This window comes from Ursus arctos, unplaced genomic scaffold (assembly GCF_023065955.2).
Source record: "Ursus arctos isolate Adak ecotype North America unplaced genomic scaffold, UrsArc2.0 scaffold_8, whole genome shotgun sequence".
NCBI classification, from domain to species: Eukaryota; Metazoa; Chordata; class Mammalia; order Carnivora; family Ursidae; genus Ursus; species Ursus arctos.
Window position 1 is genome coordinate 38,685,733 of NW_026623100.1, and position 24,570 is coordinate 38,710,302.

The 24,570-nt window shown below is 51.3% G+C and overlaps 3 protein-coding genes across 6 annotated transcripts; 1 reads left to right on the forward strand and 2 right to left on the reverse strand.

Annotated features, from left to right (window-relative positions):
* Positions 1-80: 80 nt before the first annotated feature.
* On the reverse strand, positions 81-3,143 carry AUP1 (AUP1 lipid droplet regulating VLDL assembly factor). Its single transcript, XM_026482399.3, is given in 13 exon segments — positions 81-258; positions 368-486; positions 672-787; positions 903-1,022; positions 1,155-1,257; positions 1,359-1,425; positions 1,683-1,756; positions 1,852-1,924; positions 2,175-2,359; positions 2,545-2,695; positions 2,775-2,912; positions 2,993-3,087; positions 3,090-3,143. Coding segments are annotated over 13 exon segments (1,317 nt in total). The 5' UTR covers positions 3,129-3,143; the 3' UTR covers positions 81-221.
* Positions 3,106-6,597, forward strand: HTRA2 (HtrA serine peptidase 2). 2 transcript variants are annotated; one of them, XM_026482386.4, is made up of 8 exons: positions 3,106-3,920; positions 4,021-4,225; positions 4,315-4,509; positions 4,750-4,782; positions 5,016-5,121; positions 5,271-5,340; positions 6,036-6,131; positions 6,239-6,597. In XM_026482386.4, exons 1-8 carry the CDS (start codon positions 3,415-3,417, stop codon positions 6,402-6,404), a joined length of 1,377 nt encoding a protein of 458 aa, XP_026338171.1. In that variant the 5' UTR covers positions 3,106-3,414; the 3' UTR covers positions 6,405-6,597. The 2 variants fall into 2 exon arrangements, with proteins under 2 accessions (XP_026338171.1, XP_057165183.1); XM_057309200.1 differs by lacking the exon at positions 4,750-4,782 and having other exon boundaries at positions 3,347-3,920.
* Positions 6,546-24,556, reverse strand: LOXL3 (lysyl oxidase like 3). 3 transcript variants are annotated; one of them, XM_026482193.4, is made up of 14 exons: positions 24,434-24,553; positions 22,736-23,060; positions 20,732-20,895; positions 19,934-20,148; positions 9,820-10,039; positions 9,397-9,577; positions 9,103-9,257; positions 8,692-8,859; positions 8,396-8,558; positions 7,959-8,202; positions 7,751-7,866; positions 7,535-7,671; positions 7,317-7,428; positions 6,546-7,136 (listed from the first exon to the last, which is right to left on the reverse strand). In XM_026482193.4, exons 2-14 carry the CDS (start codon positions 23,046-23,048, stop codon positions 7,063-7,065), a joined length of 2,262 nt encoding a protein of 753 aa, XP_026337978.1. In that variant the 5' UTR covers positions 23,049-23,060; positions 24,434-24,553; the 3' UTR covers positions 6,546-7,062. The 3 variants fall into 3 exon arrangements, with proteins under 3 accessions (XP_026337978.1, XP_048078677.1, XP_048078676.1); XM_048222719.2 differs by lacking the exons at positions 6,546-7,136; positions 7,317-7,428; positions 7,751-7,866 and having other exon boundaries at positions 7,603-7,707; positions 24,434-24,556; XM_048222720.2 differs by lacking the exons at positions 9,397-9,577; positions 9,820-10,039; positions 20,732-20,895; positions 22,736-23,060; positions 24,434-24,553 and having other exon boundaries at positions 19,934-20,003.
* Positions 24,557-24,570: the final 14 nt, after the last annotated feature.

Genomic DNA, 24,570 nt, shown 5'->3' on the forward strand with positions numbered 1-24,570 from the left:
CTCTCACCCCTGTTCCCTCCAACCAAGGGAAAAGGAACCTGCTCAGTAGGCTTTTGAGCCCCAGAGAGGCAACAGAGACCTTGAGTGAAAACCCTGAATTTAATGTGATTTTGGGGGGAGCCCCATCCCTCCCTTTTTACCACCCACCCTTCCAGCCAGTTGTAAGTTGGGTGAGGGCTGCCCCCAGTCTCCGTCCTGCGGCTCTGGGTGCCATCCTGTGCTCAGTCAGCCTCCTGGGCCTGTCTCTCTGTGAATCTCCTGCGAGACATAGGAAGAAGACATTGTGTGGGCTTTGCCACATTAGCTCTATAATTAGCTCTCTTTTCCAGCCTGCCCCTTCCTACCCACTGTCCTCTAAGCCTCTCACCTTCTCGCATATTCATAGAGTGCCTGCTTGCGCTCCTGTAGGCTCTCCTGCCGGGCCCAGGAGGACTTGGCAAATGTGAGGGCTGTGGGCTGAGGGGTCACCGAGCCAGAGCTGGGGAACTGAGGTGATCACAATGTCAGAGGGCTTGCGAAGTCATCATCATTAAACACGCATCGAATGCCTACTTTGCAAGAGAGGCACTGTGCTAGGGTCTCAGGATCAAAAAAGAGACATCAAGGAGAGGGAGTATGTAGACTGCCCATTCCAGCCCTAGGCCTGGACCTAACCATTTCCTGGGTCTCACCTTGGGGGCGGAGGCTGTGGGAAGGGACTGGGTCCCTTCAGTGATATCTTCAGGCATGAACGCTACAGCTCCCTCAAGCAGATTAGTGATGGTCAAGTCTACACAGCCAGTTCTGGCTGGGGAGAGGGGAAGAGAGAAGAAGGGAGTCTGTTTCCCTGCTCATCTTCTCCCCTCACCACCCACTTTTCCTTTCTGCGCCTGTCTCCTGTGTGAGGCTACCCTTTCCCATACCCAGGTCTCTCTGGATGACGCCCAGTGGCACATGGGGTAAAACCTCCTTGACTCTCTGAGCCAGAGTTGCCAGCTGCACATCAGGAGAAGGGCCAGGGGAGGGAGGGAAAGAAGACTGGGCTGCAAAAAAGAAATCCGAAACATGGTGAGTGGAGAACTGGGAGGAAGGAGAGGCTGACTAGCACAGGAATAGGAAGGGAATCACAATAGGCTGAGAAAACCCAAAGAACTTTGTGTACAGAGACCACAAACCTGACTGAGGGCGCAATCTGGGGTGTCTTTGTCGTTTCATGTGCTCTGCTTTGTCTGCTGGAGTGAGTCGTGTCCCTGTCTGGCCTAATTCTTTGGCCACCAGCTAGGGAGAATTGTAAGGTTGGAACCGTCAAGGTCTCAAGCCTTCCTCCTCCTAACCTTAAGGAAAAATCCCACCTCCACCCTGCCTGTGTACCCCACCACCTGTTGTACACGGAGGGCAAACTCCTCATTCCCCTCCCCCAGCTGGCGATGAACAGGAGGGAGCCACCTGCAATAAATAAATAAGTTAATTAATTAAAAAAAAAAATCCAGGACCATGTTGTGTGCAGCTGTCACACAGCCCTCTCCCCACATTGATACTTCATGTAACAGTTGTGATTAGGGTGGGGGGATAGTAAACACTTTGTACTGCCTCTGTGACAGAACCTTGATACTAAAAGATCTGGAAATGGACAGGGAAGAGGCAACCTCCCTGACCTTGAGGTGAGCTTCTCCCAGCCACCAAAAAGCGAAGACAGTTAATACCTTACTTGATACACTGTGAAAGGGACGAAAAGTGACCACAGCAGTTCTGAGACCCAGGAGGCATCGGACACCGTCTGAAGGGAGGGCATGAAGTGAGGTCTAAGCCTGGGCCAGGAGTGGGAAACTTACCCTCCAAGCCCCAGAGATTCCCTGTCCAACACACACTCACCACAGAGACTAGGGGTCTCTGGACTCGCAGTGTAAGAGGTTGTACCACATCCTGAATAGAAAATGGCCAGGAACTGGAAGATGAAAGAGAGAGTAGGATGGGATTCTAGCCAGCTGGTCAGCACCTGACTCAGAACAGAAAACTGTCAAACTGTACAAGCAGATAAATGAGGAATAAAGAAATACAAAGGGGAAAGAACTAAAAAAAGAACAGAAAAAAAAACCAACTAGGACAGAAGGGGTAGGGCTGAAAATTGTGAAAACTCAAGGGCCCCCAAGCCCGACCACCTACCCAGCTGGAGACCGATACCTGTGCTCACCCACCTGAAGCGCAGGAGCCCCTCCCGGCCATTGGTGGCCTCTTCCTCAGGGAATAGCAGCAGAGGAGTGGGGGGAAGCCTCGTGGAAGCACAGAATCTCTTGAGTGATTCCACCAACTCCCCCCGCCCATCCATCTCCATGAAGCCCCGAGACCAGCACACAAAACTTGGGGGACTATTGAGTAGAGGCTGGGAATCGAGAAGAGAGAAAGCAAGAAAAGAATATTGGGAAGTGAGAAAAACTGACATATGGGTAGAGAAGCGGGATTAGGGTAAGGCTTAGTATTTCGTGGTCCCCAAGGGAAACAAAGGGGAGCCTCGGGCTGGCCCCAGGGAACCGCCCCGTGGAGCTCTCGGCTTCGCCCCCCACTCACGGTGCTACAGCTGGTGAGCAAGTTGACTATGTTATGGTCGAAAGGTGTCACGTGATTGGAAATAAGGACCCTGACGCGGTGATCCCGGAGTCCGGAGTCCTCCTGCCGGGCCACGAGCCCCAGCACCGCACACATGGTCCGCACCACGAATCTGGGGACGCAGGCAGTGGTGACTTCACGGCCTCGGGCCAGGCCCAGCCCAGACCCTCCCGGAACCCCCGGGTCGTTACCTGCGAAGGACACTGTCTGGCAGAGCGCAGCTGACCAGGAAGACGTGGATCCCAAGAAAGAGGCGCAAGACGAGGAGGCAGAACCCGACTGGAGCGTAGAGCAGCAGCGCGAGGAGCAGGAAGCCGTCACCCGGGAGCCTGGGGGCGAAAGGCGGGGTGATCGGGCGCCGAAGGCCGAGTGGACGCGGGAGCCGGCCTCTTTCCGCCAGGGCTCTTACCGGTGCGAGTCAAAGAGCCGCTCCGGCCCCAGCGCCGGGGAGGGCTCCATCGCCGCTGCTTTAGGGATGTCCGGCCGCCGCCGCCATCTTCGCGCCCCGCCGCAGGGGCTCCTGGGAAGGCGGAGTCTTCGGGCATCCGCCCAGGGTGCCGGCACCCGAAGTCCTGAGGCGCCCCGGAAGGGCTAGCGGTCCCAGCATGCCTCGCGGGCCCTTGGGCCACCTCATAACTCACGTCCCGCGGGGACCACAATTCCCGGCATTCGCGGGGCGGGGCGGAGTCGGCCTGCCGGAATCCTGGGTCCCGGCGTGCACTTCTGGAGGACTTCAGGTACCGGCGTGCCCCGCGTCCCTCTGTCCGCCTGCTCGCGTCCAGGGCGCCGCCTCTGTGTAGGGCGGGCGAGGAGGCAGCCGAGGCGGAGCTGATGGCTGCACTGAGGGCGGGGCGGGGTGCAGTCTGGAACCTCCGGGGATGGCGGGCTGTCGGGGGCGTTCGCTGGGGGAAAGGACCCCTGTTGACCCCTGACCTCCGGGCCTTGCTGACGTCAGGAACTCCTGACCCTCGGGCCGGAGTGACTTATGGGACCCCCAGTCTCCGGGCCCGGTTGTCTGTGGGGGTCCCTGAACCACGGACGTGTCTGCAATCGGGGACTTCGGATTCCCGACCACGGCTGACTGCAGGGACCCCAGATCCCAGGACCCGGGAGGTCTCAGGGACCCCTGGAACCCGTCCGCGCGTATGGCTGGCGGTGGCGCTGGGCGCTGGGGGGGCAGTGCTGTTGTTATTGTGGGGCGGGGGTCGGGGTCCCCCAGCGGTCCTCGCCTCGGTCCTTGGCTCGCCGCCCACCTCTCCCCGGAGCCAGTACAACTTCATCGCAGACGTGGTGGAGAAGACAGCACCTGCCGTGGTTTATATCGAGATCTTGGGCCGGTAACGGTGGGGAAGAGCAGGAGGCACCCAAGCCGCGGGTTAGAGGGCGGGCGAGCCGGGGTCTGAGCCTCCTTACATCCTTACTTTCCCCCCAACCCAGGCACCCTTTCTCGGGCCGCGAAGTCCCTATCTCGAATGGCTCAGGATTCGTGGTGGCTGCCGACGGGCTCATCGTAACCAACGCTCATGTGGTGGCTGATCGGCGCCGGGTCCGTGTGAGGCTGCTTAGCGGTGACACGTATGAGGCCATGGTCACAGCTGTGGATCCCGTGGCAGACATTGCCACGCTGAGGATTCAGACTAAGGTGGGGGTCTGGGCAGGCAGGGTCTGGGTGGGGCTGTGAACTTGCTCACATCTCCAGGTGACAGGTCTCTTATATCCATTCTCCCTCAGGAGCCTCTCCCCACACTACCCTTGGGACGCTCAGCTGATGTCCGGCAAGGGGAGTTTGTTGTTGCCATGGGAAGTCCCTTTGCACTGCAGAATACGATCACTTCTGGCATTGTCAGCTCTGCTCAGCGTCCAGCCAGAGACCTGGGCCTCCCCCAAACCAATGTGGAATACATCCAGACTGATGCAGCTATTGATGTGCGTTCTGACATAAGAGAAATGAAAAACTAGGTTGAGGGTTGGGGGCTAGGCTGTGGGGTGCAGGCACCAACTGTGATAGATGGTGGATGAGCCTGTATACAGAAGTCGGGCTGCACATATGTGGCCACTCAGGTTGGGCTGGGAAAGGAGAGAATTTGGAGAAAGTGCCTACATCTCGGTCATGCCCCCAGGCATAGAGTCCCTGGATCTCTTCCATATTTTCTCCTTGTCCTGCAGTTTGGAAATTCTGGAGGTCCTCTGGTTAACCTGGTGAGTGGGACATCCTTCTTTCCAAGAATCCCTGCCCCAGGTCAGTGTGAGAAGGGGTGTGCTTCCTCTAATTCAACGATGTTGGTCAAATTTCTGAGCAGTTTCCTGTTGGCTGTCTCCCAGAATCCAACCAGGTCTCCCCAACTCCCCAGTACTCCCTGCTACTCTTGTTCAGATATCCCCATTTCCTGCTATGTGTCTGGGCCAGGGAATAGTGGGCTCTATCCCTGCAGGATGGGGAGGTGATTGGAGTGAATACCATGAAGGTCACAGCTGGAATCTCCTTTGCCATCCCTTCTGATCGCCTTCGAGAGTTTCTGCATCGTGGGGAAAAGAAGAGTGAGCCTGGCTTAGTGGGGGAGGAATTCCTTTAAGTGGTGGGAGGGGCATTCACTGGGCTTTGCTGGGGGGGGGGTCGTCTATTGGGAGGAAAGGGTCGGGGAAGGAAGGAGGTAGCTGGTTGAGGCTCATTTGTCCCTCTATCACAGATTCCTGGTTTGGAATCAGTGGGTCCCAGCGCCGCTACATTGGGGTGATGATGCTGACCCTGACTCCCAGGTATGAGCTTTAGGGGCAGTGACCTGTAGGACCACCAGTGTATTCAGTTGTGGGCAACTGGCACTTGTGTTGAGGTTTGCTCTCAATTTTATCTTTATCTAAGATAAGTTGCCTCACGCTTGGAGCTATCAGAAGAGCTGTTCTCTCTCATGATCTTGACTTTCTCACTCCAATCCATCTTGTACACCTGCTACCAGGTTGATTTCATCCTGTTACTGGTTTGATTTAAAAACTTCAATCCATTAACCTGGTGTTTAGGGGCCATTTTCCATTTGTCTCCAATTTAACCTTCCAGCTCTGGCTTCTTACATGAATATATTTTGTTCCAGCCAACCTGATTTCCTACTTCCATGGTTTTATTTATGTTGTTCTTGATTTATATAGTTAAATACCAGAACCATTCATTCTAGGCTCAGCTTAAGTTCTATTCTCTCCTTAAAGTTTCTCTTAGAATTCTAGAATGACATTAGTGTTACTGATTTTATACTATGTATCCCTTGGAATTAGTTACCTTTTATGTACATGTCCCACTTCCTAACTTCCAGAAGGCAGAAAGCCAATTGCCTTTGTATCCGGAGTATCTAGTGCATGCCCTTGTCCATGCAGTTGTCAGTGTGTTGATGCGAGATTTGAGGTGAACACAAGATGGGGAGAGTGCCTTGGTGTGGTTAACAGAGTGATCTCTGTCCTTTCAGCATCCTTGCTGAACTACAGCTTCGAGAACCAAGTTTTCCTGATGTTCAGCATGGTGTGCTCATCCATAAAGTCATCCTGGACTCCCCTGCACACCGGTGAGGGAGGGACTGCATTGTGAGGTGGGGATGGGTGAGGTGTGCATGTGCCCTTGAACTGGGCTGTCTATTCCCTCCTTTCTCTCTCTCTCTGTCTTTCACCATAGGGCTGGTCTACGGCCGGGTGATGTGATCTTGGCCATTGGGGAGCAGCTGGTACAAAACGCTGAAGATATTTATGAAGCTGTTCGAACCCAATCCCAGCTGGCAGTGCGCATCCGGCGGGGACCGGAAACATTGACCTTATATGTGACCCCTGAAGTCACAGAATGAGTGGGTCAGCAGGAGTACGAGACTCCTGCTCTGATTTCCACCTTGCTTTCCTGGCCTAGGCTCTGAGGGTACCTGGACAGAGGATTAAATGAACCAGTGGGGGGCAGGTCCCTCCAACCACCAGCACCAATCCCTGGGCTCTGAGGAATCATAAAAATGCTTTTTATATAAAATAAAATTATACCTAGCATCATGTTATAGTCAAAAATAAGGGGGGGTTATAATAAAAAAACATTAAAAAAAATAAGGGGGGGTACTGATCTTTTCCCCCACAAAAAGGCTAGAGGTAAAGCTGTATCCCCCCACCTCAACTGAGGGGAGATACTGGAGCTGACCATTCTGACCTCCCTATTCAAGATGACCAGCTGCTGCTGTCTGTTGTTCTGGGCAGTTAATCAGGTGCTGCTCTTTGTTGTGTGCTTGGCTCAGTGCTGGGCCTGGGAGCAAAAATTCCCCACACTTGGCCACAGATCCAGCAGCTGGCGTAGGAAGGAGGGCGATAACCTTGGCTTGAGAGTTCCACATCCATAGTGCACACTGGATGAGGGCGGCCGGCCTGCTGACATCAGGGGTTCCTTGGTAAGCTCCTGAGGTAATGGCAGCCTCAGACCCCTGCCCTTAGGGGCCAGTGGTGGTTTGCGGAGAGGGCGGCAGCACCTCAGATGATCTGGTTGCTGGTCTGGCCAGGGTAGCGCTCAAACCTCCGGTTGGCCTCTTCACTGAAGGCATCACCTAGAAGGTGAATGGATGGTTTAGGTGGGGAAACAGACCCATTGTGGGGAAGGGTGGGTAGAACTGGAGAGGCTGGGAGATCCAGAGGTGGGTGGGAAGACAACCAACTTAGGCAGATGAGAATGAAGGTCTTTCCCTCCCATCCCCCAGTCTCTCTCAGCTCCTCTTCCCACCAAGTACCAATGTGGCAGTTGTGCACCCAGATGCGGTGCCCATCGTATTTGCAGTTACATTTCATTGCATTGTTGGTGAAGTCGCTTTCTGCTACTTCGAAATTGGGGTTGATGACCACCTGTGAGTGGGAGAAAGGCAATGTAACCAGTTGCAGTCCTCAAATCCCAAGGTGTCTTTAACAAACATTCCTCCCACTTGCCAGCTGGATCTCAGGCCCCCAGCACCTGCAGAATGTAGTTTCCTGGCTTCACATCTGTGATGTCAATCCATTGGCAGTCGATGTCATGCCGGTAGAGATCCCAGCAACCCACGGTAATGCCCTGTTCTCCAAAGTTGGCACACTCATACCTCTTGGAGACATCTGAGAGGGATTGGCATATGTCAGTGTGAGGCAAGGCTGTGGGATGGAGACACAGGTGTCTGTTCAAGGCCCAACTCACCCTCCTGACATTCGGTGTCTTCTAGACAGAAACTAGCTTTGTGGCCCTCAGCCACTTTGGTGCCATTGGGGGTCAGAATATCATAGTGGGTGAAGATGTCCATGCTGTGGTAGTGCCTGTGGGGACAAGGGGACCCCTGTTTCCTTCCCTACCCCCAGCAGGCTTGCCCCATCTCCAGTGACCTTGCCCTTCTGCTTGCCCCTCTCACCCATGACACTCGTGCCACACCCAGGAATGGCGCCCAGCTTTGGGCCTGAAGTCAGCTCGTCCCAGGTTGTGGATCTGGGAGGAGAACCGGAGTAGACGCCTGTGGCCGTATGGCCAGTTGGCTGAGCGGGCCGAGCGGGCCAGGCAGTTTTCTTCTGCGGCGCAGTAGAGCATGTGCAGGGGCCGGTCCTCGATGTAGGCTGTCTCCTGCACCAAGGCCGAGTGCAGCAGCAGATCTGATGCAGCTGCCCCAAGGAAGGAAGCAGAGTGTGGGAGGTCACTGATGGGGGGGGCGGGGACAGATAGGGGTGCTTCTTCCTCCCCCTGTGGAGGGGGAGAGGCTGGTTTTTCACAGGCAAGGAGTACCCCTCCGGCTTACAGCTCTCTTTTTCTCTCCAAGGGGGTGGCCCAGAGCCTCCCTTCCCTGGCTTCACTCACTCTCAGAACAGATGACCCCAGCAGTGAAGCGGGTTCCTGTTCTCTTGCAGGCAACGTGGGTGCCATGATGAGCACATTGGTCCAGGGACAGCTCAGACCCTGTGCAGCGTACTCCACTCATCACCACCTCTGTGGTATTCCCTGAGTCCCAGTACCAGGTCTCCTGGGAACATATGTTGGTGTTTCTGTGAGGCCCCACCATCCAGCCTCTTGGGCCAAGGGACTCATTTCCACAGTCCTCTGCCCCAAACACAGGCTTTGGAGGCAATGGCCTTGGTTTCCCTCTCCTCACTCACCTGCAGGCCATGGCTGGCATAGCCCAGTCCAAGTTGCCTACAGGCCACCATGGCCTCCCGTGTCCCCCAGTCATCCCCACAGATGAGGCCCCAGTGAAGGGACCCAGGTCCCCCTATTTGCACCTCCACTCGCCCCTCATGTCGGCTGCGGCCTCCACTGAGTCGGATCTGTAGTGACACAGAATGGAAGTTCTGGGTAAGCTTTTGGGGAGGGGAAGTGGGTGTCCATAGCAGGCATGTGGCTGACGGGTGATTCAGAGGCACATAAGGGCTGGCAAATGGAGGCACTGGGTGGGAGTTGCTGGGTGGTGGGGGCCTGGGACAGTGGGCTGGGAAGCTGTCAGTCTGCAAATCATGACCAGGACTGGAGAGGAGACCAGATCCCTGAACCGAACTGGAAAGATAACTGACCTTGGTCTCTACCCCAGTATAGGGCAGGTTGCATCGTACTCCAGCATCCTGGCTATGGGAACAGTCCTCGGCTGTGATGTTCTTGTGGGGGCACTTCCAGAGGGAGGGTTCCTGTCCAGAGCATCGAACTTCACTTAAGTGGATGGCACCCATGCCTAGGGTGAGAGGTCAAAGATCAGGAGGTTATAACTGGACCTTCACTGTCTGTGTCGGGGTCTCCTTCCCAAGGAATGTACCCCCCAGGAGAGTGTGTACCTTCTCCTTCCCTCTTCCTCCCATCTTCATCCCCCTCACCCTGCCCCATGCGGGCACCACTCAGAGCCTCTCGAGCACTCCCGAAGCCCAGCTCCCGACACACCACGCTGGCTGCCTGCAGGTCCCACTTGCGGTCACAGACTGTGCCCCACGTGCTGGCCTTCAGGACTTCCACCCGGCCCTCTCCAGGGTGGGCCCCACCCTTTAGACGCACTCGGGTCTATAGAGGAGAGAGATGTGCCCAAAAGCAGTGAATGGAAACATCAGCACAGAGCTAAGTAGACCTGGGAGATGAATGAGATTCTGGTTGGGGAGGGGGGGGTGTCTCAGGACTGTGGCCCACCCCCTGGAGAGAGGTTCCTTTCTGTCCTCAAAGGTCAGGGCTGTGCTTAGTCAGGGGGTGGCTAGGCTCTGGGGTTCTCCACCTGGGGTGGGGAAAGTTATAGTCACTGTCTCACACACCTCCCCCTGAGGCTTCGACTGTTGTTGCTTCTTCTGGCCACTGGATGCTGCGTAGAGAGGGCCTGGCACACAGCTCACCACCGCAGGGGCCCCCCCAGGGCACCTGGTGGTGTCATTGGCACGATAGAACTCCAAGGAGCAGAGGGAGAGGTGGGCCTCGGTGCCCACGCACGCCACCCCATGCAGACCAAAGGAGTGTTGCTGCCGCTGGGCCAGCAGCCTGGGGGGACAGGAGTGGGGTGTAGTAGGGTAAAACAATGCTCCTACCTCTGCCCACAACCCTCCTCCCCTCCATGCCTCCACCATCCCCCAACCTTTCATGACCACTTTATCCCTTTTTCATCCCCTCTTCTCTGCTGCGTTTCCCTCCATAGAGACAAAGGGCAAGTTTCCAGGCTGAAAGAGCCCAGATTACCCAGACAGGAGGGTTCTTGGGGGACCTGCAGCCAAAGACCCCTCTGGGCAGGATAGCTAGTGTTGACTTGCCTGACAGAAACCTTGCTCCCATTGGTTTCAGGCTGCTGGCCCTAATGGAGGCTGGGGTTGAGGTTCCTGTGCAGAGAGAGTGGGAAGCCAGGACAGCCCGGCTGAAAGAGATGGGCAGAAGGGAGTGGCTGACACAAACAGGAAGTCTGAAGAGCCAGCGGGAGCGCTCAGCCTTCTATTATACTGAGGCTGAGATAACTGAATCAGGGACAGGATGCAAAGGAGTGAGTAAGTCTTGGGTCTAAATGGCTTGCTTCTCTGAGGCTGAAGAGTCTTCCAGGCCAGAATATGATGGGTAGTTATGAGAAGAATATACCAGAAGGGAAGGACTGGGGCTGGCACATGTGGGAATGAAGATGTATAAATGCAAGACAGACAAAAGTTAAGAGACCACATGACCAGAGGAGAGTGAATATGCACAACAGAATGGCAGAGAGCTCTCCAGACCTGAGCTGAGCTTTAATAAGGTAGTCCATGGTTCTGCAATTTAAATGTAACAGAAGGAATGTTCTGTAGCCACCCGAGCATGAAAATGGGACTAAACTAGAGACGTTAAAACTTGGAAGCACCTCAGAGAGATGCCTTGTGAGAACGAGGGGGCTTGTTTGTTGACACTAACAGAATAAGAGATAGCAGTGGGGCGCGCGATGAGAGCAGTGCCCAGAGGGGAGGGCGTGTGTTGGTGAGGTGGGCCTGTGAGGCTGACTTGGCAGTGAGTTATTGTAGTAATGTGCCCATCACTTGATGTCAGAGAGAGGAAGGGATCTGATGACTTGAAGTCATTGGCTAGAAGACACAGAGAGGAGGAAAATTTATAAACACAACAGACACAGGAAGCCTGGAGACTTTACAGAATACCTTTGGAGGCTCAGGACCAGTGGATTCTGAAGCTCAGACAGATCAGGTACTCTCCCAAAGTCCTGTATGGCTGAAAATAAAAGTCAAGGAGGCCATCACAGGAAAAAGATATAGCTTTTCTAAACTTCCGCCTCCCCTTTCCCCATAAGGAACACAGTAAAAACAGCAGTGTGCACTTGGATTTGGGGTTCAGGGAAGACCAGAGCATGGCTATGTTGGACACAGATGATCCTTAGCTAGAAGGCACTACAAGAACAGCCCCGAATTCCAAGTTCCTTTGAAGCCACCAGGAGGAGCTGGGGAAGGAGGGCCACCAAGGGACCACTGGGTGATCCTAGAATGTGCAGAAGAGAGGAGGGGATGGAAGAAAGGGATGAGTTCTCTGTGTCTTCAGCCACTGCTGAAGAAGTTATCGGGGAGACTTCTCACATGCAAATGGCCTTTGGAAGCCTAGTGAGAGGTAATCACTGGGGTTGGAAGCTTTCCATTCTCTTGAATTCCAAAGGAACCCATGAGAAAATTAGGGAACTGGGAGCCTAATTGTGTCAACTGGGCCAGAGACACAGGGACTATAATCTGAACCCATCCCTGGCAGAGGTTCCAGAGGGGACCCCAAGTCTCACCTCCAAGCTGGTAGCACCTATTTTTAAAAAATTAATCAAATAAAGATAAGCTGGGAACATTGATCCCTTAGGCAAACTGAACTTCTTGAGGGAGAGGCAGGTGTGGCATCTGAAGGACAAAAGTGCCAGAGGGTCTGCTAGAATTCACTGGGGGAAGATAAATAAGCATGTGGAACAAGGGTAGTCAGTGGATGAGCTTCTATCAAGACTCGCAAAAATCCTGTGACAAGCATAATTCCGCAGAAACATAAGGGCCAGCATCACTTTATGTTTCAGTGAATCATCTGGAAGGTGGTTTGTAATAGCTACTGCTGCTCCTCCACGTCATGGTGGGGGACTCCTGGACCCCTTCCTGACCACAGCCCAATTGCCCTGACTCATCCTCATTCTGTGCTCTCCCTCTCTTCACACCCAGCCTGAACTTCATTTACCTCTTGACTGATCCCCTGCCCACTCGGGGTTTGGGTTTGACTTTAAGCTTGGTGATTGGTCTGAAAAAAGGAGAAAGAAGTTAGTGGAGGTAGTAGTTAGGTATGTGGCCCAGGAAAGGTAGAGGGTTTTTTTTTTTTTTTTCCTGTTTCCAGGAAGGACCCTTTATGCAGAGTGTGGGAAGGAGTAAAGTGAAGGGGCCAGATTTTCCACACACACGGACTGCTACACACCACTGAAGTCCATTTTAGGAACTCAGGTTGCTCTCTGGATTCCACCACAGTGATGAGAATTCTAGTCAGTCCAGGGGGTGAGGGGAGAGGGGATAAGAGGTAAAGGGAGGAGAGAGAAGGGGAATGTGGATGAATTAAGGGGGAGTGAAGAGTAGGGGGTAGGAAGCATGCAGGTGGCTGAGGCTGGAGTCCAACCTATTTAGGGGAAGTATAAGGATACGGAGGCTTCTCCTCAGCCATTCCTACATTATTTCCTCCCTGTGCACTCTAAGATCTAAGCTTGCCCATCCCCATGCCTGCCTCCCCCGCCCCATGGCCATTTTGCAGTTACATCTCTAATTCATCAGCTTGGGTTCTGGGATGGACATGGATAGGCTGCCTTCCATCCATCCACCTCCTCGGGCCACAGGGGCGAGCAGGAGGTCCCGGGGCTCTTGCCCCATTACCTTCCAATGGGCTTGGGGCCTCCGGCCGAGGCTTTGGCCGCTCGCTTTCTCAACTTTCTGCGAGGATAAGACAATAGCAGAGTCAAGATCAGTCTAGAACCGAGTGGGAAAGGCTGATGCAGCTGGGGCCAAGGGCAAATTACTTTTCCAACAGGGAAGCTGGAAAGTCAGCAGAATGTTATGAGATACTCCCAAGGCTCAACCCTTCCCAGCTGTTTGGCCTTACATGCCCATGACCAGGCTGACGAGCAGCAGTGAAGCACACGGACTCAGGCTAATAGAGCCCCTATACCAGCACCCACAGAAATCAGGCTGGGGCAGATGGGCCATGAGGACTAGGGTCAATAGCAGGGTTGATCTAAACCAGAGGGGAGGGCTATGGGGAGGGTATAAGTAGGAAGGTGTTAGGACTGTTAAGATTGTCAGACTGACCAGGCAAGGAGAGAGAACTGGCCTGGTTATAGGGAGGCTGACTGTCTTTTATTCTTGGATGCTCTCTGACTTATGGCATTTCCAGGTCTGAGGGCTGTGGACCAGGACCAAGGCTGGATGTCCAAGAACATTAACTTGGTTTGACTGGGGAACATGAGGCCAGGCGGGTTAGGATGACAGCATCCTTCCTGCCTAAATTAAATCCCACATGCTTTAGTCATTCACAAACGGAGCTCAGCTCCCAGACTTACTTCCAGAGAAATAAATTCTAAAACTTTATTTCTTTTTAATTGGCCTAAATATTTGACCTATTTTATTCTTCAAGAGGTTGCCTTAAGTCTAATGTCTGGAAACTAGGTCTGTTTCTCCTCTCATTCTCCTTTTGATTTTAAAGACTAATTTTGCCCCCTCTCTGTCCTGTCCAACTTTGTACAGATGAATGCAGATCTTGCTTGTCTGTTCTTATAAGTTTGTGGGACTCCCTGTTATCATCTTACTTATCCCCTCTTTAAACATGTTCTTACTCTGATGTTTTCTCTTGAGGAGTCCTATCTGGACACAGTATACTGTGTGCAGATGCACTAGGATATTAATATATAGATTTGAAACAGCGCTGGAGTTGCTTGGTATTTCCTGCCCCGGCTTCTTCCTGAGGATGTATTTAGTTGGTATTTTTGCCAAAATATCCAATTTGTCCAAAATTCCTAGGAAAGAGTATACAATAACTCTCAGGTCTCTTTCCTGAGACATTACTAAGAGTTTAGAACCTCTCATCATACAAGTATAGTGTGAAATTTTTTCTCCAAATGTCTCTTCCTTGGATCTGTCTGAAATGAAATATATTTTGTGTGTTCTTTCAAGATTATCTTGATCCTCTCGCTAGTACTCAGAAAAATGTATTATTATCTAGAAATTTAGAAGTACTTCTTCTCTTAGTTATTTATAAGGTTTTATATTAAATATCATATGGCATACCTAGTTATATATAAGGTACAATACAGATTATATTAAGAACCTGGTGCTTATTTAGGACCAGTACTGATATCTGTCTTTATTTACACTCCTTCATTCACAAGTGTGCTTGTTTCCCCCAACATGTGTTTCTTCAACCATCAAATATAAAAACCTACCTACATCTGTGCACCCTCTTCTCATGCCAACCATCTCTCTTCTCTAAGGCCACTCCCCCCCAACGTTTCTGAATTCCATCTCTTAGGACCTCTTTTTCTCAATTGAAAAGTCATATACAATCTCTCCTCAACTGAATTGTTTTAAACCTGTTCTGATCTCTCCTATACACGCCTCCCACACACACCCTGCACCCCATAACTCCCCCATTCTTCATAGAAAACACTGTCAAGAGTTGTCAATACTCCATTTCTTTATCCTCTCTCTTACCACTCATTCCTTAACCCGCTCTTTTCTGGTTTTCCCCATCACTCTGCGATAATAAATCTAGTAGACAGTTTCAGTCTTCATCTTATTTACCTCTTGGTAGCATCTGACACTGCTGTTCTCTTCTTCTCTCCTTCCTTGGCTGTCTTAACACTACTAGTCTGGTTTGATTCCTAATTCTGGTTGCTCTCTCTTGGTCTTCTTCACAGGGTCTTCCTCTAGCTAGTCACTTAAATTTTTAGAGCCCTGTCTGAGGCATTCTACTCATTCCATACCCTCTCTTTATTTGTTCTCATTTATACCTAACCTTATATTCCATTGCCTTCTTGATGTTTCTACTTAGATGTCTCAAAGTTTTCTAAAATGTAACATAGGTCCAAAAAATAAACCCATAATTCTTTCAGTAAAATCCACTCCAGAAACCTAAGAGTTAACCTTGATACTTCTTTTCTTGACTCCCAAAGTCAGTCCATAACCAAGTCCTGTCATTGTTACTTCCTAAACATCTCTCCAGTCCATCCACTCTTGTTCATCTCCAAACCATTCTCAGAAATTCTGTCAGAGTGATCTTTCGGAGCCCAAAACCTCCTCATGGCCTCTCACAACCCTCCTCGTGAAAACACTTCACTTGTTTCCTAGGGCTTTTATTATAAAGACCCAAATCCTTAATGTAGACTATAAGGTCTTCCATGGTCTCTCATCACCTCTGTGTTCTCAGCACCTTGCACAGTGCTTTTCAAATAGCAGGAGTTCAATAAATAGCTTTCAGCTCTTAAGCTCTTAGAACCTCAATTTCTTTGCCTGCAAAAGGACAGTAAATGATCAATTATCTTTACATTCTTTTCCTCTTCTAAAATTCTACAACTTTCACATGTTCTAGGGCAGAACTATAAAACCAAGTTGAAAAATGATAAATGCATCATGTTCTGATTTTTTCATTCCCCAAATCTTAGCGGCTTCCTCTAAAAGCGAGCCGATGTATCTTCTGTCTCTAAGGAAGGCGGACTTCTTCCTAATAACCTTGCCTATCCTTTATGTGATTACCTGTGCGAGTGCTCTGTTTGTCTGATGTGACCTGTGAAAGGAAATCTAGATCAGAGCCCCATCACAGAATCTCCCAGGACTCCTGTAACCCCTTTCCTCACTATGAATGATCTCTCTACTTAGTATGTGTCCTCCAGCCTTTATATCCCAGATTCATTAACGGATTGCAATATCTACACAAATATTCCTGATCTCTGAAAATTACTTCATACCATGCATACCTAGGGATAACTGCTGTGTCTCAGACTTGCTGAGGACGGCTCACTCGGAAGCTAGTGCACATTACCTTGAAGCCCAGCCCTGATGGCACACACCATCCTCCTCTCCAGCAGCTTCAGGGGCATTTCCCGTATTCCTCTTATTTTCTGTTACCAGTCATCCTACAGCTCTTCATCCCCTTCCTCTTGGTTGTCACCCTCTGAATCAGCTTCACTTTTATAACAAACTCCTAACTAGTCTTTACTGCGTCCAGAACCTCCTCCCTCCAGTTCACTACTATCGGGTAAACTTTAACAACACTGGGCTTATTTCATCAGTGTCCCATACAAATACTTTTATTTTTTAAAAAGATTTTATTTATTTATTTGACAGGACAGAGACAGCCAGTGAGAGAGGGAACAGAAGCAGGGGGAGTGGGAGAGGAAGAAGCAGGCTCCCAGCGGAGGAGCCTGACATGGGGCTCAATCCCAGAACGCTGGGATCACGCCCTGAGCCGAAGGCAGACACTTAACAACTGCGCCACCCAGGCGCCCCCAAATACTTTTATTTTTAATTTTGCCATAAGATAAAGATCAATCTGGCATAAAAAGTGTTCCATTTTCTGGCTTTTAAGTATTCAGATCTTCCTTCAATTATTTTTCAGCATGACCTTCTACTCTAGTCAACCGTCTTTTGAAAAATATCCTAGTCACTGTCATCTCTGTCTGGGTCAGCAATGACTCCATTTTGCTAAATCCAGCTTTTGTTTCTCAGTCCTTGTGCTTTTAGACCCACCAGCAGGACTGAGTCAGGTGATCACTCGCTTGCTCCCTCTTCCTGAAGCCCTTTACTTGGCTTACAGGCCACCACACTCCCCTGGTGTTCTTTTTACCTCACTTCACTGTTTCCATGTTCACTTTATCTTCCTGACCTCATAACATTTTAGCTCTCAGTTCAGTCCTTGGACCTCTCTTTTCCTGTTTACACTCACTACCTTGGTGACACTATCCAGTTTCAGGACTTATAATACTTTTATTCAACTGAACTCTAGAGTCATATACCCAATTGCTTACTCGGCCTCACCATTTCAATGTCTTAGAGAACGTCAGATTTAACAGGTCCAAAACCAAGTTTTAATATACAACACCCTCCACCCCCTCCTCACACAGAATGTGCTCCACCCACTGTCTTCCTTATCAGAAAGGCCAACTCCATACTTAGCTCAGGCTCAAAACCTTGGAATGAACCTTAATTCCTTTCCTTCTCTCACACCACATTAAATCCATCTGCAAATCCCGTTGGCTCTACTTTCAACCATACACAGAATATGATCATTTTTCACCACTCTCGCTGGTCACCATCACCTCTCACTTTCTTTACTTGGCTTTCAGGAGACAATAACCTCCTAATTAATTTCTCTGACTCCCTGACTCTACTGCATCCCTTACAGTCTATTCTTAAAGCAGCCAAAATAATACTTTAAAAATGGAAGTCAGATGTCACATCTCTGTTCAAAACCTTATCTCACACAGACAGCAAGCCAATCTCCCAAATGTCCCTATGTGGTCGTGAGTGGCCTCCCCATTCTTTCCCAATCTCCTCCTATGTCACCTTTCTATCATTTTCTCTCTTGTTGCCTCAGCTGCAGCCCCAGTGGCCTCCAGGAGCATGCAAGAGTGCCTTCTCCCTCCTTCTACCCCTCCCCCATCCCCTAGGATTTTTTCATTTACGATCCCTCTTCCTGTAAATGCTCAGCTAGATTTCTACACAGTTTGTGCCCTCACCTCCCTTAAATCTTTTCTCAAATGATGCCTTTTCAAAGAGGCCTTCTCTGACTGTTTTATTTAAAACTGCAATCCCACTTCGACATCCTAACTCCTTCCCGGCTTTATTTTTATTGATTACACTCTTTGCCATCCTTACATTTTAAAATTTTACTATTTTCCAATTCTTCCCTAGTCCATGAGATCAGGGATTTTTGTCTGTTTTGTCTACTGTTGAATCCCTAGTGTCTACAACGGTCCCTGGCACCCTGTAGACACTCAATAAATCAATACCGAATGAATGGATCTCTTCACCCTTGTTCATGCTAGCCTTGTCACTTGAAATCCCTGCTTTTTAAATTGTGCTAATTGTTCGGAACCTGATGTTTGGGTTAGGGAAGGTAAACAACAGCACAGAGAAAGAAATATAGCCCCAACACAGATTATAGTAAAGGAGCACAGCACATAGCTATTTTAAAACAGTTTGAGTCTCTAGACCAGATAAAGTATATTCCTTGGGGCTGAAAGAACTTTCAGATGTGCCAAGAACCAAGGCAAGAAAAATTGAGCAAGTCTGGAGAAGACTAGAGGTTGGATAATATATGTTTACTTTCAAAGAGAAGAAAAATGATTCCTTAAAGAATAATACTCTAGAATAAGTTATTAAATGGAAAGTTTGTGAACAGTGAGGAAAATATATGGCGATCCTTAGAGACTTAGAAGGATTTCAGTAAAAATTAGTTCAAACCACCACGTTCCTTTTTTGATAAGATTACTAAATTGGAAGGCTGGAGAATGGCCATGAATATATCCGGATTTTAAGGGAGACTAACAAAATCTCCCATGATTTCATTATAGATAAAATGGTGAAATGTTGGCTACGTCATTGTAGTGTTCAGTTTGTTCCCAATTAGTGGGAAAAAACATTTCACAACTAATGAGTAAAGACTTGATGAGTAAGGAAGAGTTAGACTTTGGTTTTGAACATTTCAACAATTTTAACAGTCACTCTGATGAAGGCAGAAGGCATAGCTATCGTATATATCCTCCAGAGGAAGCTGGGAGGGATGACAAATGGAAAATAATGTCAAGATTCAGGATAATCTCATGGACTCATCATGGCTTTTTAATGGCTTTTAAATGATGTATCTAACTAATTTAATAGCGTAAACTCAACATAGATTTAGGTTCAAATAGGCTTTTCTATTAGTATCAAGGATAAGGGAAGATCTGAATTGGTTTTAGATGATTACCAGTTCAATACGAAAAGTGGGGTGTTTCCTCAACAGAAAGTCAATACAAAGTCTGGGCATGCTCTACCCAAAGCTGAGCATTTCTACTGTACCCTGCCCTGATCAGACCATATCTGAAGTTGTGTACCCAATGGAAGGTCACCTAGATGTCAAGAGGTCTTTCTGCAAAACTCAACTAAGGAAGAGCTGAAAAGAAATTAGCATTTTAGCCTTCGAAATAGATTACAAAGAGACTGTCAAGATTTCTAAACTCCTCAAAATGACCGCATGATTCTCCAGGGTAGCGAGGCGCTGTAAGCACAGAGCCGTTCACCAGTGTGATCCGTTACTCTGGAAGCTAGGGCGTACACCAGGGCAGGTGGAGAGGGCCGGGCGCCTCCGCCGAAGGATATTCTGGAAAACTTGCCTAGAAGTCCCGGGGGCAGGGCCTGACCTCTCCCCCGCGCCCTCCGACCCTCGGGGATTGGCTCTCTGGCGGGGACACGCGCGCCCAGCTCCGCTCTGGACACACCCAGGCACCGCCTCCGCAGGGGGCGGCCGCGCGCTCCCTGAGCTCCGACGGCGGGTCCCGGGGCCGCGCCCTGCGCCGTAACCGTAACCGCTCGCTGGACCGCCGGCCGCTGGGCGTGGCCTCGCGAGGCTCGGCGCGCACCCCGGGGCGCCGAGAGTCTGCCTGCCAACAGATGGCGTCATGGGCCCGACCCGCGACCGGCGCCACTCGCCCCGCCCCGGCTGCGGACCCGAGAGAGCAGGAGCCTTGCTTGCCCCAGTTCAGCCTCGCCCCGGGGAGCCCCTTCATGGTCCCACAAGATTTCTCAACTCTCCACTTCCGAAAGGGCCTCCATATTTCTCTACTGTTGCAGAGCCCCGGACCCTCCCAGAGGTCGAGACACCACCCCTTAGAGAGCACCCCTCACTCCCAGTCCGCTACACTCAGCGCCCACGTCCCTTCACCTGTAGAAGGCCGTGTTGACTCTCTTTTCGCTAGGGAAGCCCAGCATCCCGCAGACCACGTGGCTGTTATGGGCGCTCCAGCCTTTGTCACACACTTGGGACCAGCCGTCGGGAAGCTTGACTTCGACTAGTCCCTCGGTCACTGGCAGGGGCCTCCTGCCCCGCCCCACAGCCGGTCGAAGTCGCACCTCCTCCACTTGCAGCTGCTGTTCTACCTGGGATGGGACCACAAGCGCAGGAAGGAGTCTCAGCGCCTTTTACATGTCCTCCCACCCTCGTGGAGCCCTGATCAAGTGTGTTTGCTGTAAAGCCCGTGGCGAGTACGGGCTGGCACACCTGCTGTCTGTGGTGAACCGACTCTCCTGGACCACGAGAGTGGAAGGGCGTGTGCTCCGAGAGGTGATGGAGGGTGCTGAGAAAGCTGAGGAAAGGAGCGCCCAAGGAGGCCAGGAGCATGAGGGAGCAGTTCACAGAGGAAGAGGCATGGAAGCAGTAGGAGAGATAGGAAGGGAGATGTTCCAGGAGAGCAGGATGAAGCTGGAGAGGCTCATGCCAGGCTTAGTAACTTGAATGCCAATGCTAAAACAAACCTGGGCTTTACTATGTCTAGGAGCTCTGTCGTTTGTCGCCACCCTCTAAGCCTCCCACCAACCCAAATTAGCCTGTGGGGCATATGGGATCCCCTACCTTCTAGTATCCACTCTAACCACATATAACCACCCCGGCCATCTTGGGTGGTGTGTGTGTGTGTGTGTGTGTGTGTGTGTGTGTGTGTGTGTGTGTGTCTGAACGGCAGACCTCAATGACATTAGAATCTGAGAAGCCTGGGAGGCGCTGGTCCTTGCAGATGACTCCGGCATCCTCATCGTGGGTACAGTCACTGTTCCCCCAGCCCCGGGAGGCACATTCAGTCACACTCTGCTCAGTCCCACTGCAGCTCAGGTTGTCCAGCCAGATGCGGCCTGTGGAGGGAGAGATGAGGGGATAGACAGGCTTGTGGAGGCAGGATGGAGGACGTGGGGGAGTGATGGAGATGTTGGAGAGAGTGAGCCTAGAAGCTTCACATCTGGCCAGGATAATCCCATTTTTCTGGTAAGTTAATGGGTGTGCAAGAGATAGGACACTGTGGGAGGAAAGGGAGCACAGGATTGATGGGGGGTTAGTGCTGATCTGGGGGATACTCAAGAAGTTGGTAGGGTGAATAAAAAATCAAAAGAGTCAACACTGAATTTCTGATCAGTCCTAACCTATTCAATAATAGCTACAATTAATCAAGTACCTGTTGTGTGTTAGGCACTTTGCCATGTATACATATACATGATTATTCTTAGAGCTGCCACCATTTTATGTAAAGAAATTGGGGTTCAGGGGCGCCTGGGTGGCACAGCGGTTAAGCGTCTGCCTTCGGCTCAGGGTGTGATCCCGGCGTTATGGGATCGAGCCCCACATCAGGCTCCTCCGCTGGGAGTCTGCTTCTGCCTCTCCCACTCCCCCTGCTTGTGTTCCCTCTCTCGCTGGCTGTCTCTATCTCTGTCGAATAAATAAATAAAAACTTTAAAAAAAACAGAAATTGGGGTTCAGAGAAGTAACTTGCCTAAGACCATACAGCCAATACATGGCGGCTTAGGGGTTTAAGCTGTTTGTGAGACTTGGAAATCTAAGTTCTTTTCACCCCAGCCTTGCTTTCTCCCATGGGCCTGCCCTGTCTGTGCTGCCACATTGCCCCTTGTTTTTCTTTCTGCCTGGACCACACTGAAATGAATATCTGATTTGTCAGGGTTGGATGGACCCAATTCCACATGGAATTCCACCCAATGTGACTAGTCTGTCCCAGCCAATGGCAGGGATGCATCATGCACATCCTGACAGGACTCACCCAGCTTCTGCTGGGATGCCTACTTCCAGCCCCACCAGGCCACTGGAACCATCACAGAGTCCTCGTGACTATGACCTTCCCCCACCAGGTCTGATTCAGTCCTTTGATGCCATCCAGAAAACTCCCTCAGCCAGATGACTGTCCTTACATTTGAAGACAACCTTCAGGTAAATGCTATCCAAAGCTTTTTTCTTTTCATACCAAACATCCCCGGTTTCTTCAGCTACTCCCTCTTGAAATTTGGCTTCCAGCCTTTCACATCTGGGCAGCTCTCCTCTGAAAGTAGTTCCATTTTCTACTGTCTCTCTTAAATGTGGCACTTACAAGGCACACTTTATTCCAGAAGTGGTCCAGCCAGTGGGAAGCGGGGATGCGCTGCAGACTGCACCGGCTTCTGTCCCTCAATCCTACTGTGGCTCATACAAAGTAAGCACCTTCAGGTCGCAGAATTCCTCTGAAGCTCCTCCCCCATTCTTGTCTGAAGAGTTTATTGTTCTTAGTCAGTGCCAGCTTGCTGGTTTCAGCTCTTGCCTCTAATCTGATTTTGTCAGCGGCAGTATCTGTGATCCCTTCTGGTTTGGGATATCTGGACATCATTTATCTGCTCTCAGCTTTCCACCAAACCAACTGTACTTTACTTGTACAGGGCTCACCTGTATCAGGGCTGCCCTTGCATGTGTCTTTGTGGAATCATACATTTGCAGAAGAAAGGAACTTAGAGATCACCTGGTCATTTTGTACATAGCATATCTGAAGTTCAGAGAAGGCACTGACCAGCCTAAGGTCACGCAGGCCTGAGAAGTGACTGTCAACCATGGGTTACTTGACACTGGCTGTTTTTGGTGTCCTGGGTCCCTGTGCCTGCCCTGGTGTTCCCTCTCCCTGCATTAAGGCAATACCTAGGCCATGCATGGAGTGTTGCTCACCTGTTCCAGGGCCATATTTGGCACTGTGGGTCCAGCCCGTGGCCTCTGTGAAGCCCAGCTCCCGGCAGAGGACGTGAGCAGCTTGAAGGGTGAAGTCGTCATCGCAGATAGTGCCCCACTCGCCAGCTCGCTGGATCTCCACGCGACCCTCGAAGGGCTTCCTGGGGAAGCCGGCCAGCCGGAAGCGCAGCCCCTGGCTGCCAGCCCTCTTCTCGGGGGGCGTGGATGGGGATGGAGATCCCAGGCAGGAGCTGCACAGCAGGCACAGCAGCAGCCCCCATGGGCTCCACTGCCAGACACTGACAGGTCGCATGGCAGGGAAGGCCTGGGTGCCCCAGAGAGAGAGCGTGTAAGAGACACTGAGACCAAGCCGGGCCTGGGTCCCAGAGAGAGGTCAGGAGAGGGAGAGAGACACCAAAGGACAGAGACAGAGACTGTGTGAGAGAAAGACAGGGACCCAGGGACTAAGTGAGAAAGAAACACAAACTAAATAAGAGCAGAAGCACAGAGTCAGAGAGGTGCAGACTAGGGAGGGGGGAGAGAGAGAGGGAGACAGACAGAGACACAGAGATAGGCTCTCCCTCACCATCAGTTGTTCTGTCTCTCGAGGTCCTTTCCTAGCTCTGTCATCATCCCCTCATTTATCCCCACGCACTGGTCTAAGAGACCCAAAGATCAAAAGACAGTGATTAGAGACCAAGAGGCAGAGAATAGTCGAGAGAAAGAGATCGGGACTGAGCAAGAGGAAGACCCAGACAGGATGTGAGAGGAAGGGAAACTGTGGGAACGAAAGGGGATCAAACAGAAAGAGACAGCAGAAAGAGACAATGTGGAAGATGGATAGAAGGTGACCGTGAGAGAGCCAGTGCACACAGCAATGGAGAGACACAGGCAACAGGTGAGGAGAGAGCCTGGCAGGAGCCAAGGAGGGGTGGTGGCCAGGACCCAGATGATTCCATTCAGCCAGACAGAGGACAGCTAGCTACTGATTGTGGAGAGAAGCAGGTGAGGGGGCTTACGAACCCCTCAGATCTTAGGTTCCCTGATTGGGAGCCAAGCCCAGAGTCCTGTCTGGGCAGATTCTGCGGCAGAGCCGGCAGAGACCAGGATGTATGGAGAACCCCCCCCTCCCACACACACACCCTACCCAGCACACAGGCTCTCACATGCCCTGCAGGGTCAAGGGGCCCAGGAGGGCCAGGCCTCAAGCTGGGAGGGGTAATGGGGTGGGGTTGTCCAAACCTCCTGCCAACACTGCCATCGCTGTCACTGGGCAACCGGAGGCCAGGGTGCCAATCAGCACCTCAGCCAAGGCCTTCTCTCTGTCTGGGACTGAGAACAGCCCCTCTCCTATAAGGGGCCCCTGAACATGCTTTCCCCAACTCTTACAAACAACACAACAGGACAGCTTTGTTCTGGGGACATTTTGGCTTGGGGGCCCAAGGGGTAGGGCCTCACAGAGGAGCCTCCAGCCTTAAGGCCCTGGCGGCTGCCCAACTTGGAACACCCCGCAGCCCCCCACCCGCCAAATATCTGCCTCCTCTCTTCTTGTGTCTCTTTTTTTTTAAACAGTGATAAAACCCTCTGTTGGTTGGTTTACCCTCGACCCCATCCTGCATCACCCCTTTTTCGTGGTCCCTCCACCATCCTTTCCATCCGAAACTCCCCTTCCTCCCGCGGCAGCGTGACTCCCCCTACCTTTGGCTGAGCGGGGCTCTAGGGGCTGGGAGAAGAGTCCAGGTCCTGGAGATCAGTCCTTGGACTTCCCAAAAAAAGTGCTCGGCCAGGGGAGACTGGACCCCCCTTCTCTCCCCCCCTCTCCTTTCGTCCCTCCC

Excerpts from the sequence above, each read along its gene's own strand:
- HTRA2 (XM_026482386.4), top strand. The coding sequence starts at position 3,415 with ATGGCTGCACTGAGGGCGGGGCGGGGTGCAGTCTGGAACCTCCGGGGA. Across the intron at positions 4,510-4,749 it reads AGACTGATGCAGCTATTGAT|TTTGGAAATTCTGGAGGTCC; the intron begins GTGCGTTCTGAC and ends CTTGTCCTGCAG. Across the intron at positions 5,122-5,270 it reads GCATCGTGGGGAAAAGAAGA|ATTCCTGGTTTGGAATCAGT; the intron begins GTGAGCCTGGCT and ends CCTCTATCACAG.
- LOXL3 (XM_026482193.4), bottom strand. The coding sequence starts at position 23,048 with ATGCGACCTGTCAGTGTCTGGCAGTGGAGCCCATGGGGGCTGCTGCTG. Across the intron at positions 9,258-9,396 it reads TGGTGCCCGCATGGGGCAGG|GCATGGGTGCCATCCACTTA; the intron begins GTGAGGGGGATG and ends CTCTCACCCTAG. Across the intron at positions 8,860-9,102 it reads ATACTGGGGTAGAGACCAAG|ATCCGACTCAGTGGAGGCCG; the intron begins GTCAGTTATCTT and ends GTGTCACTACAG.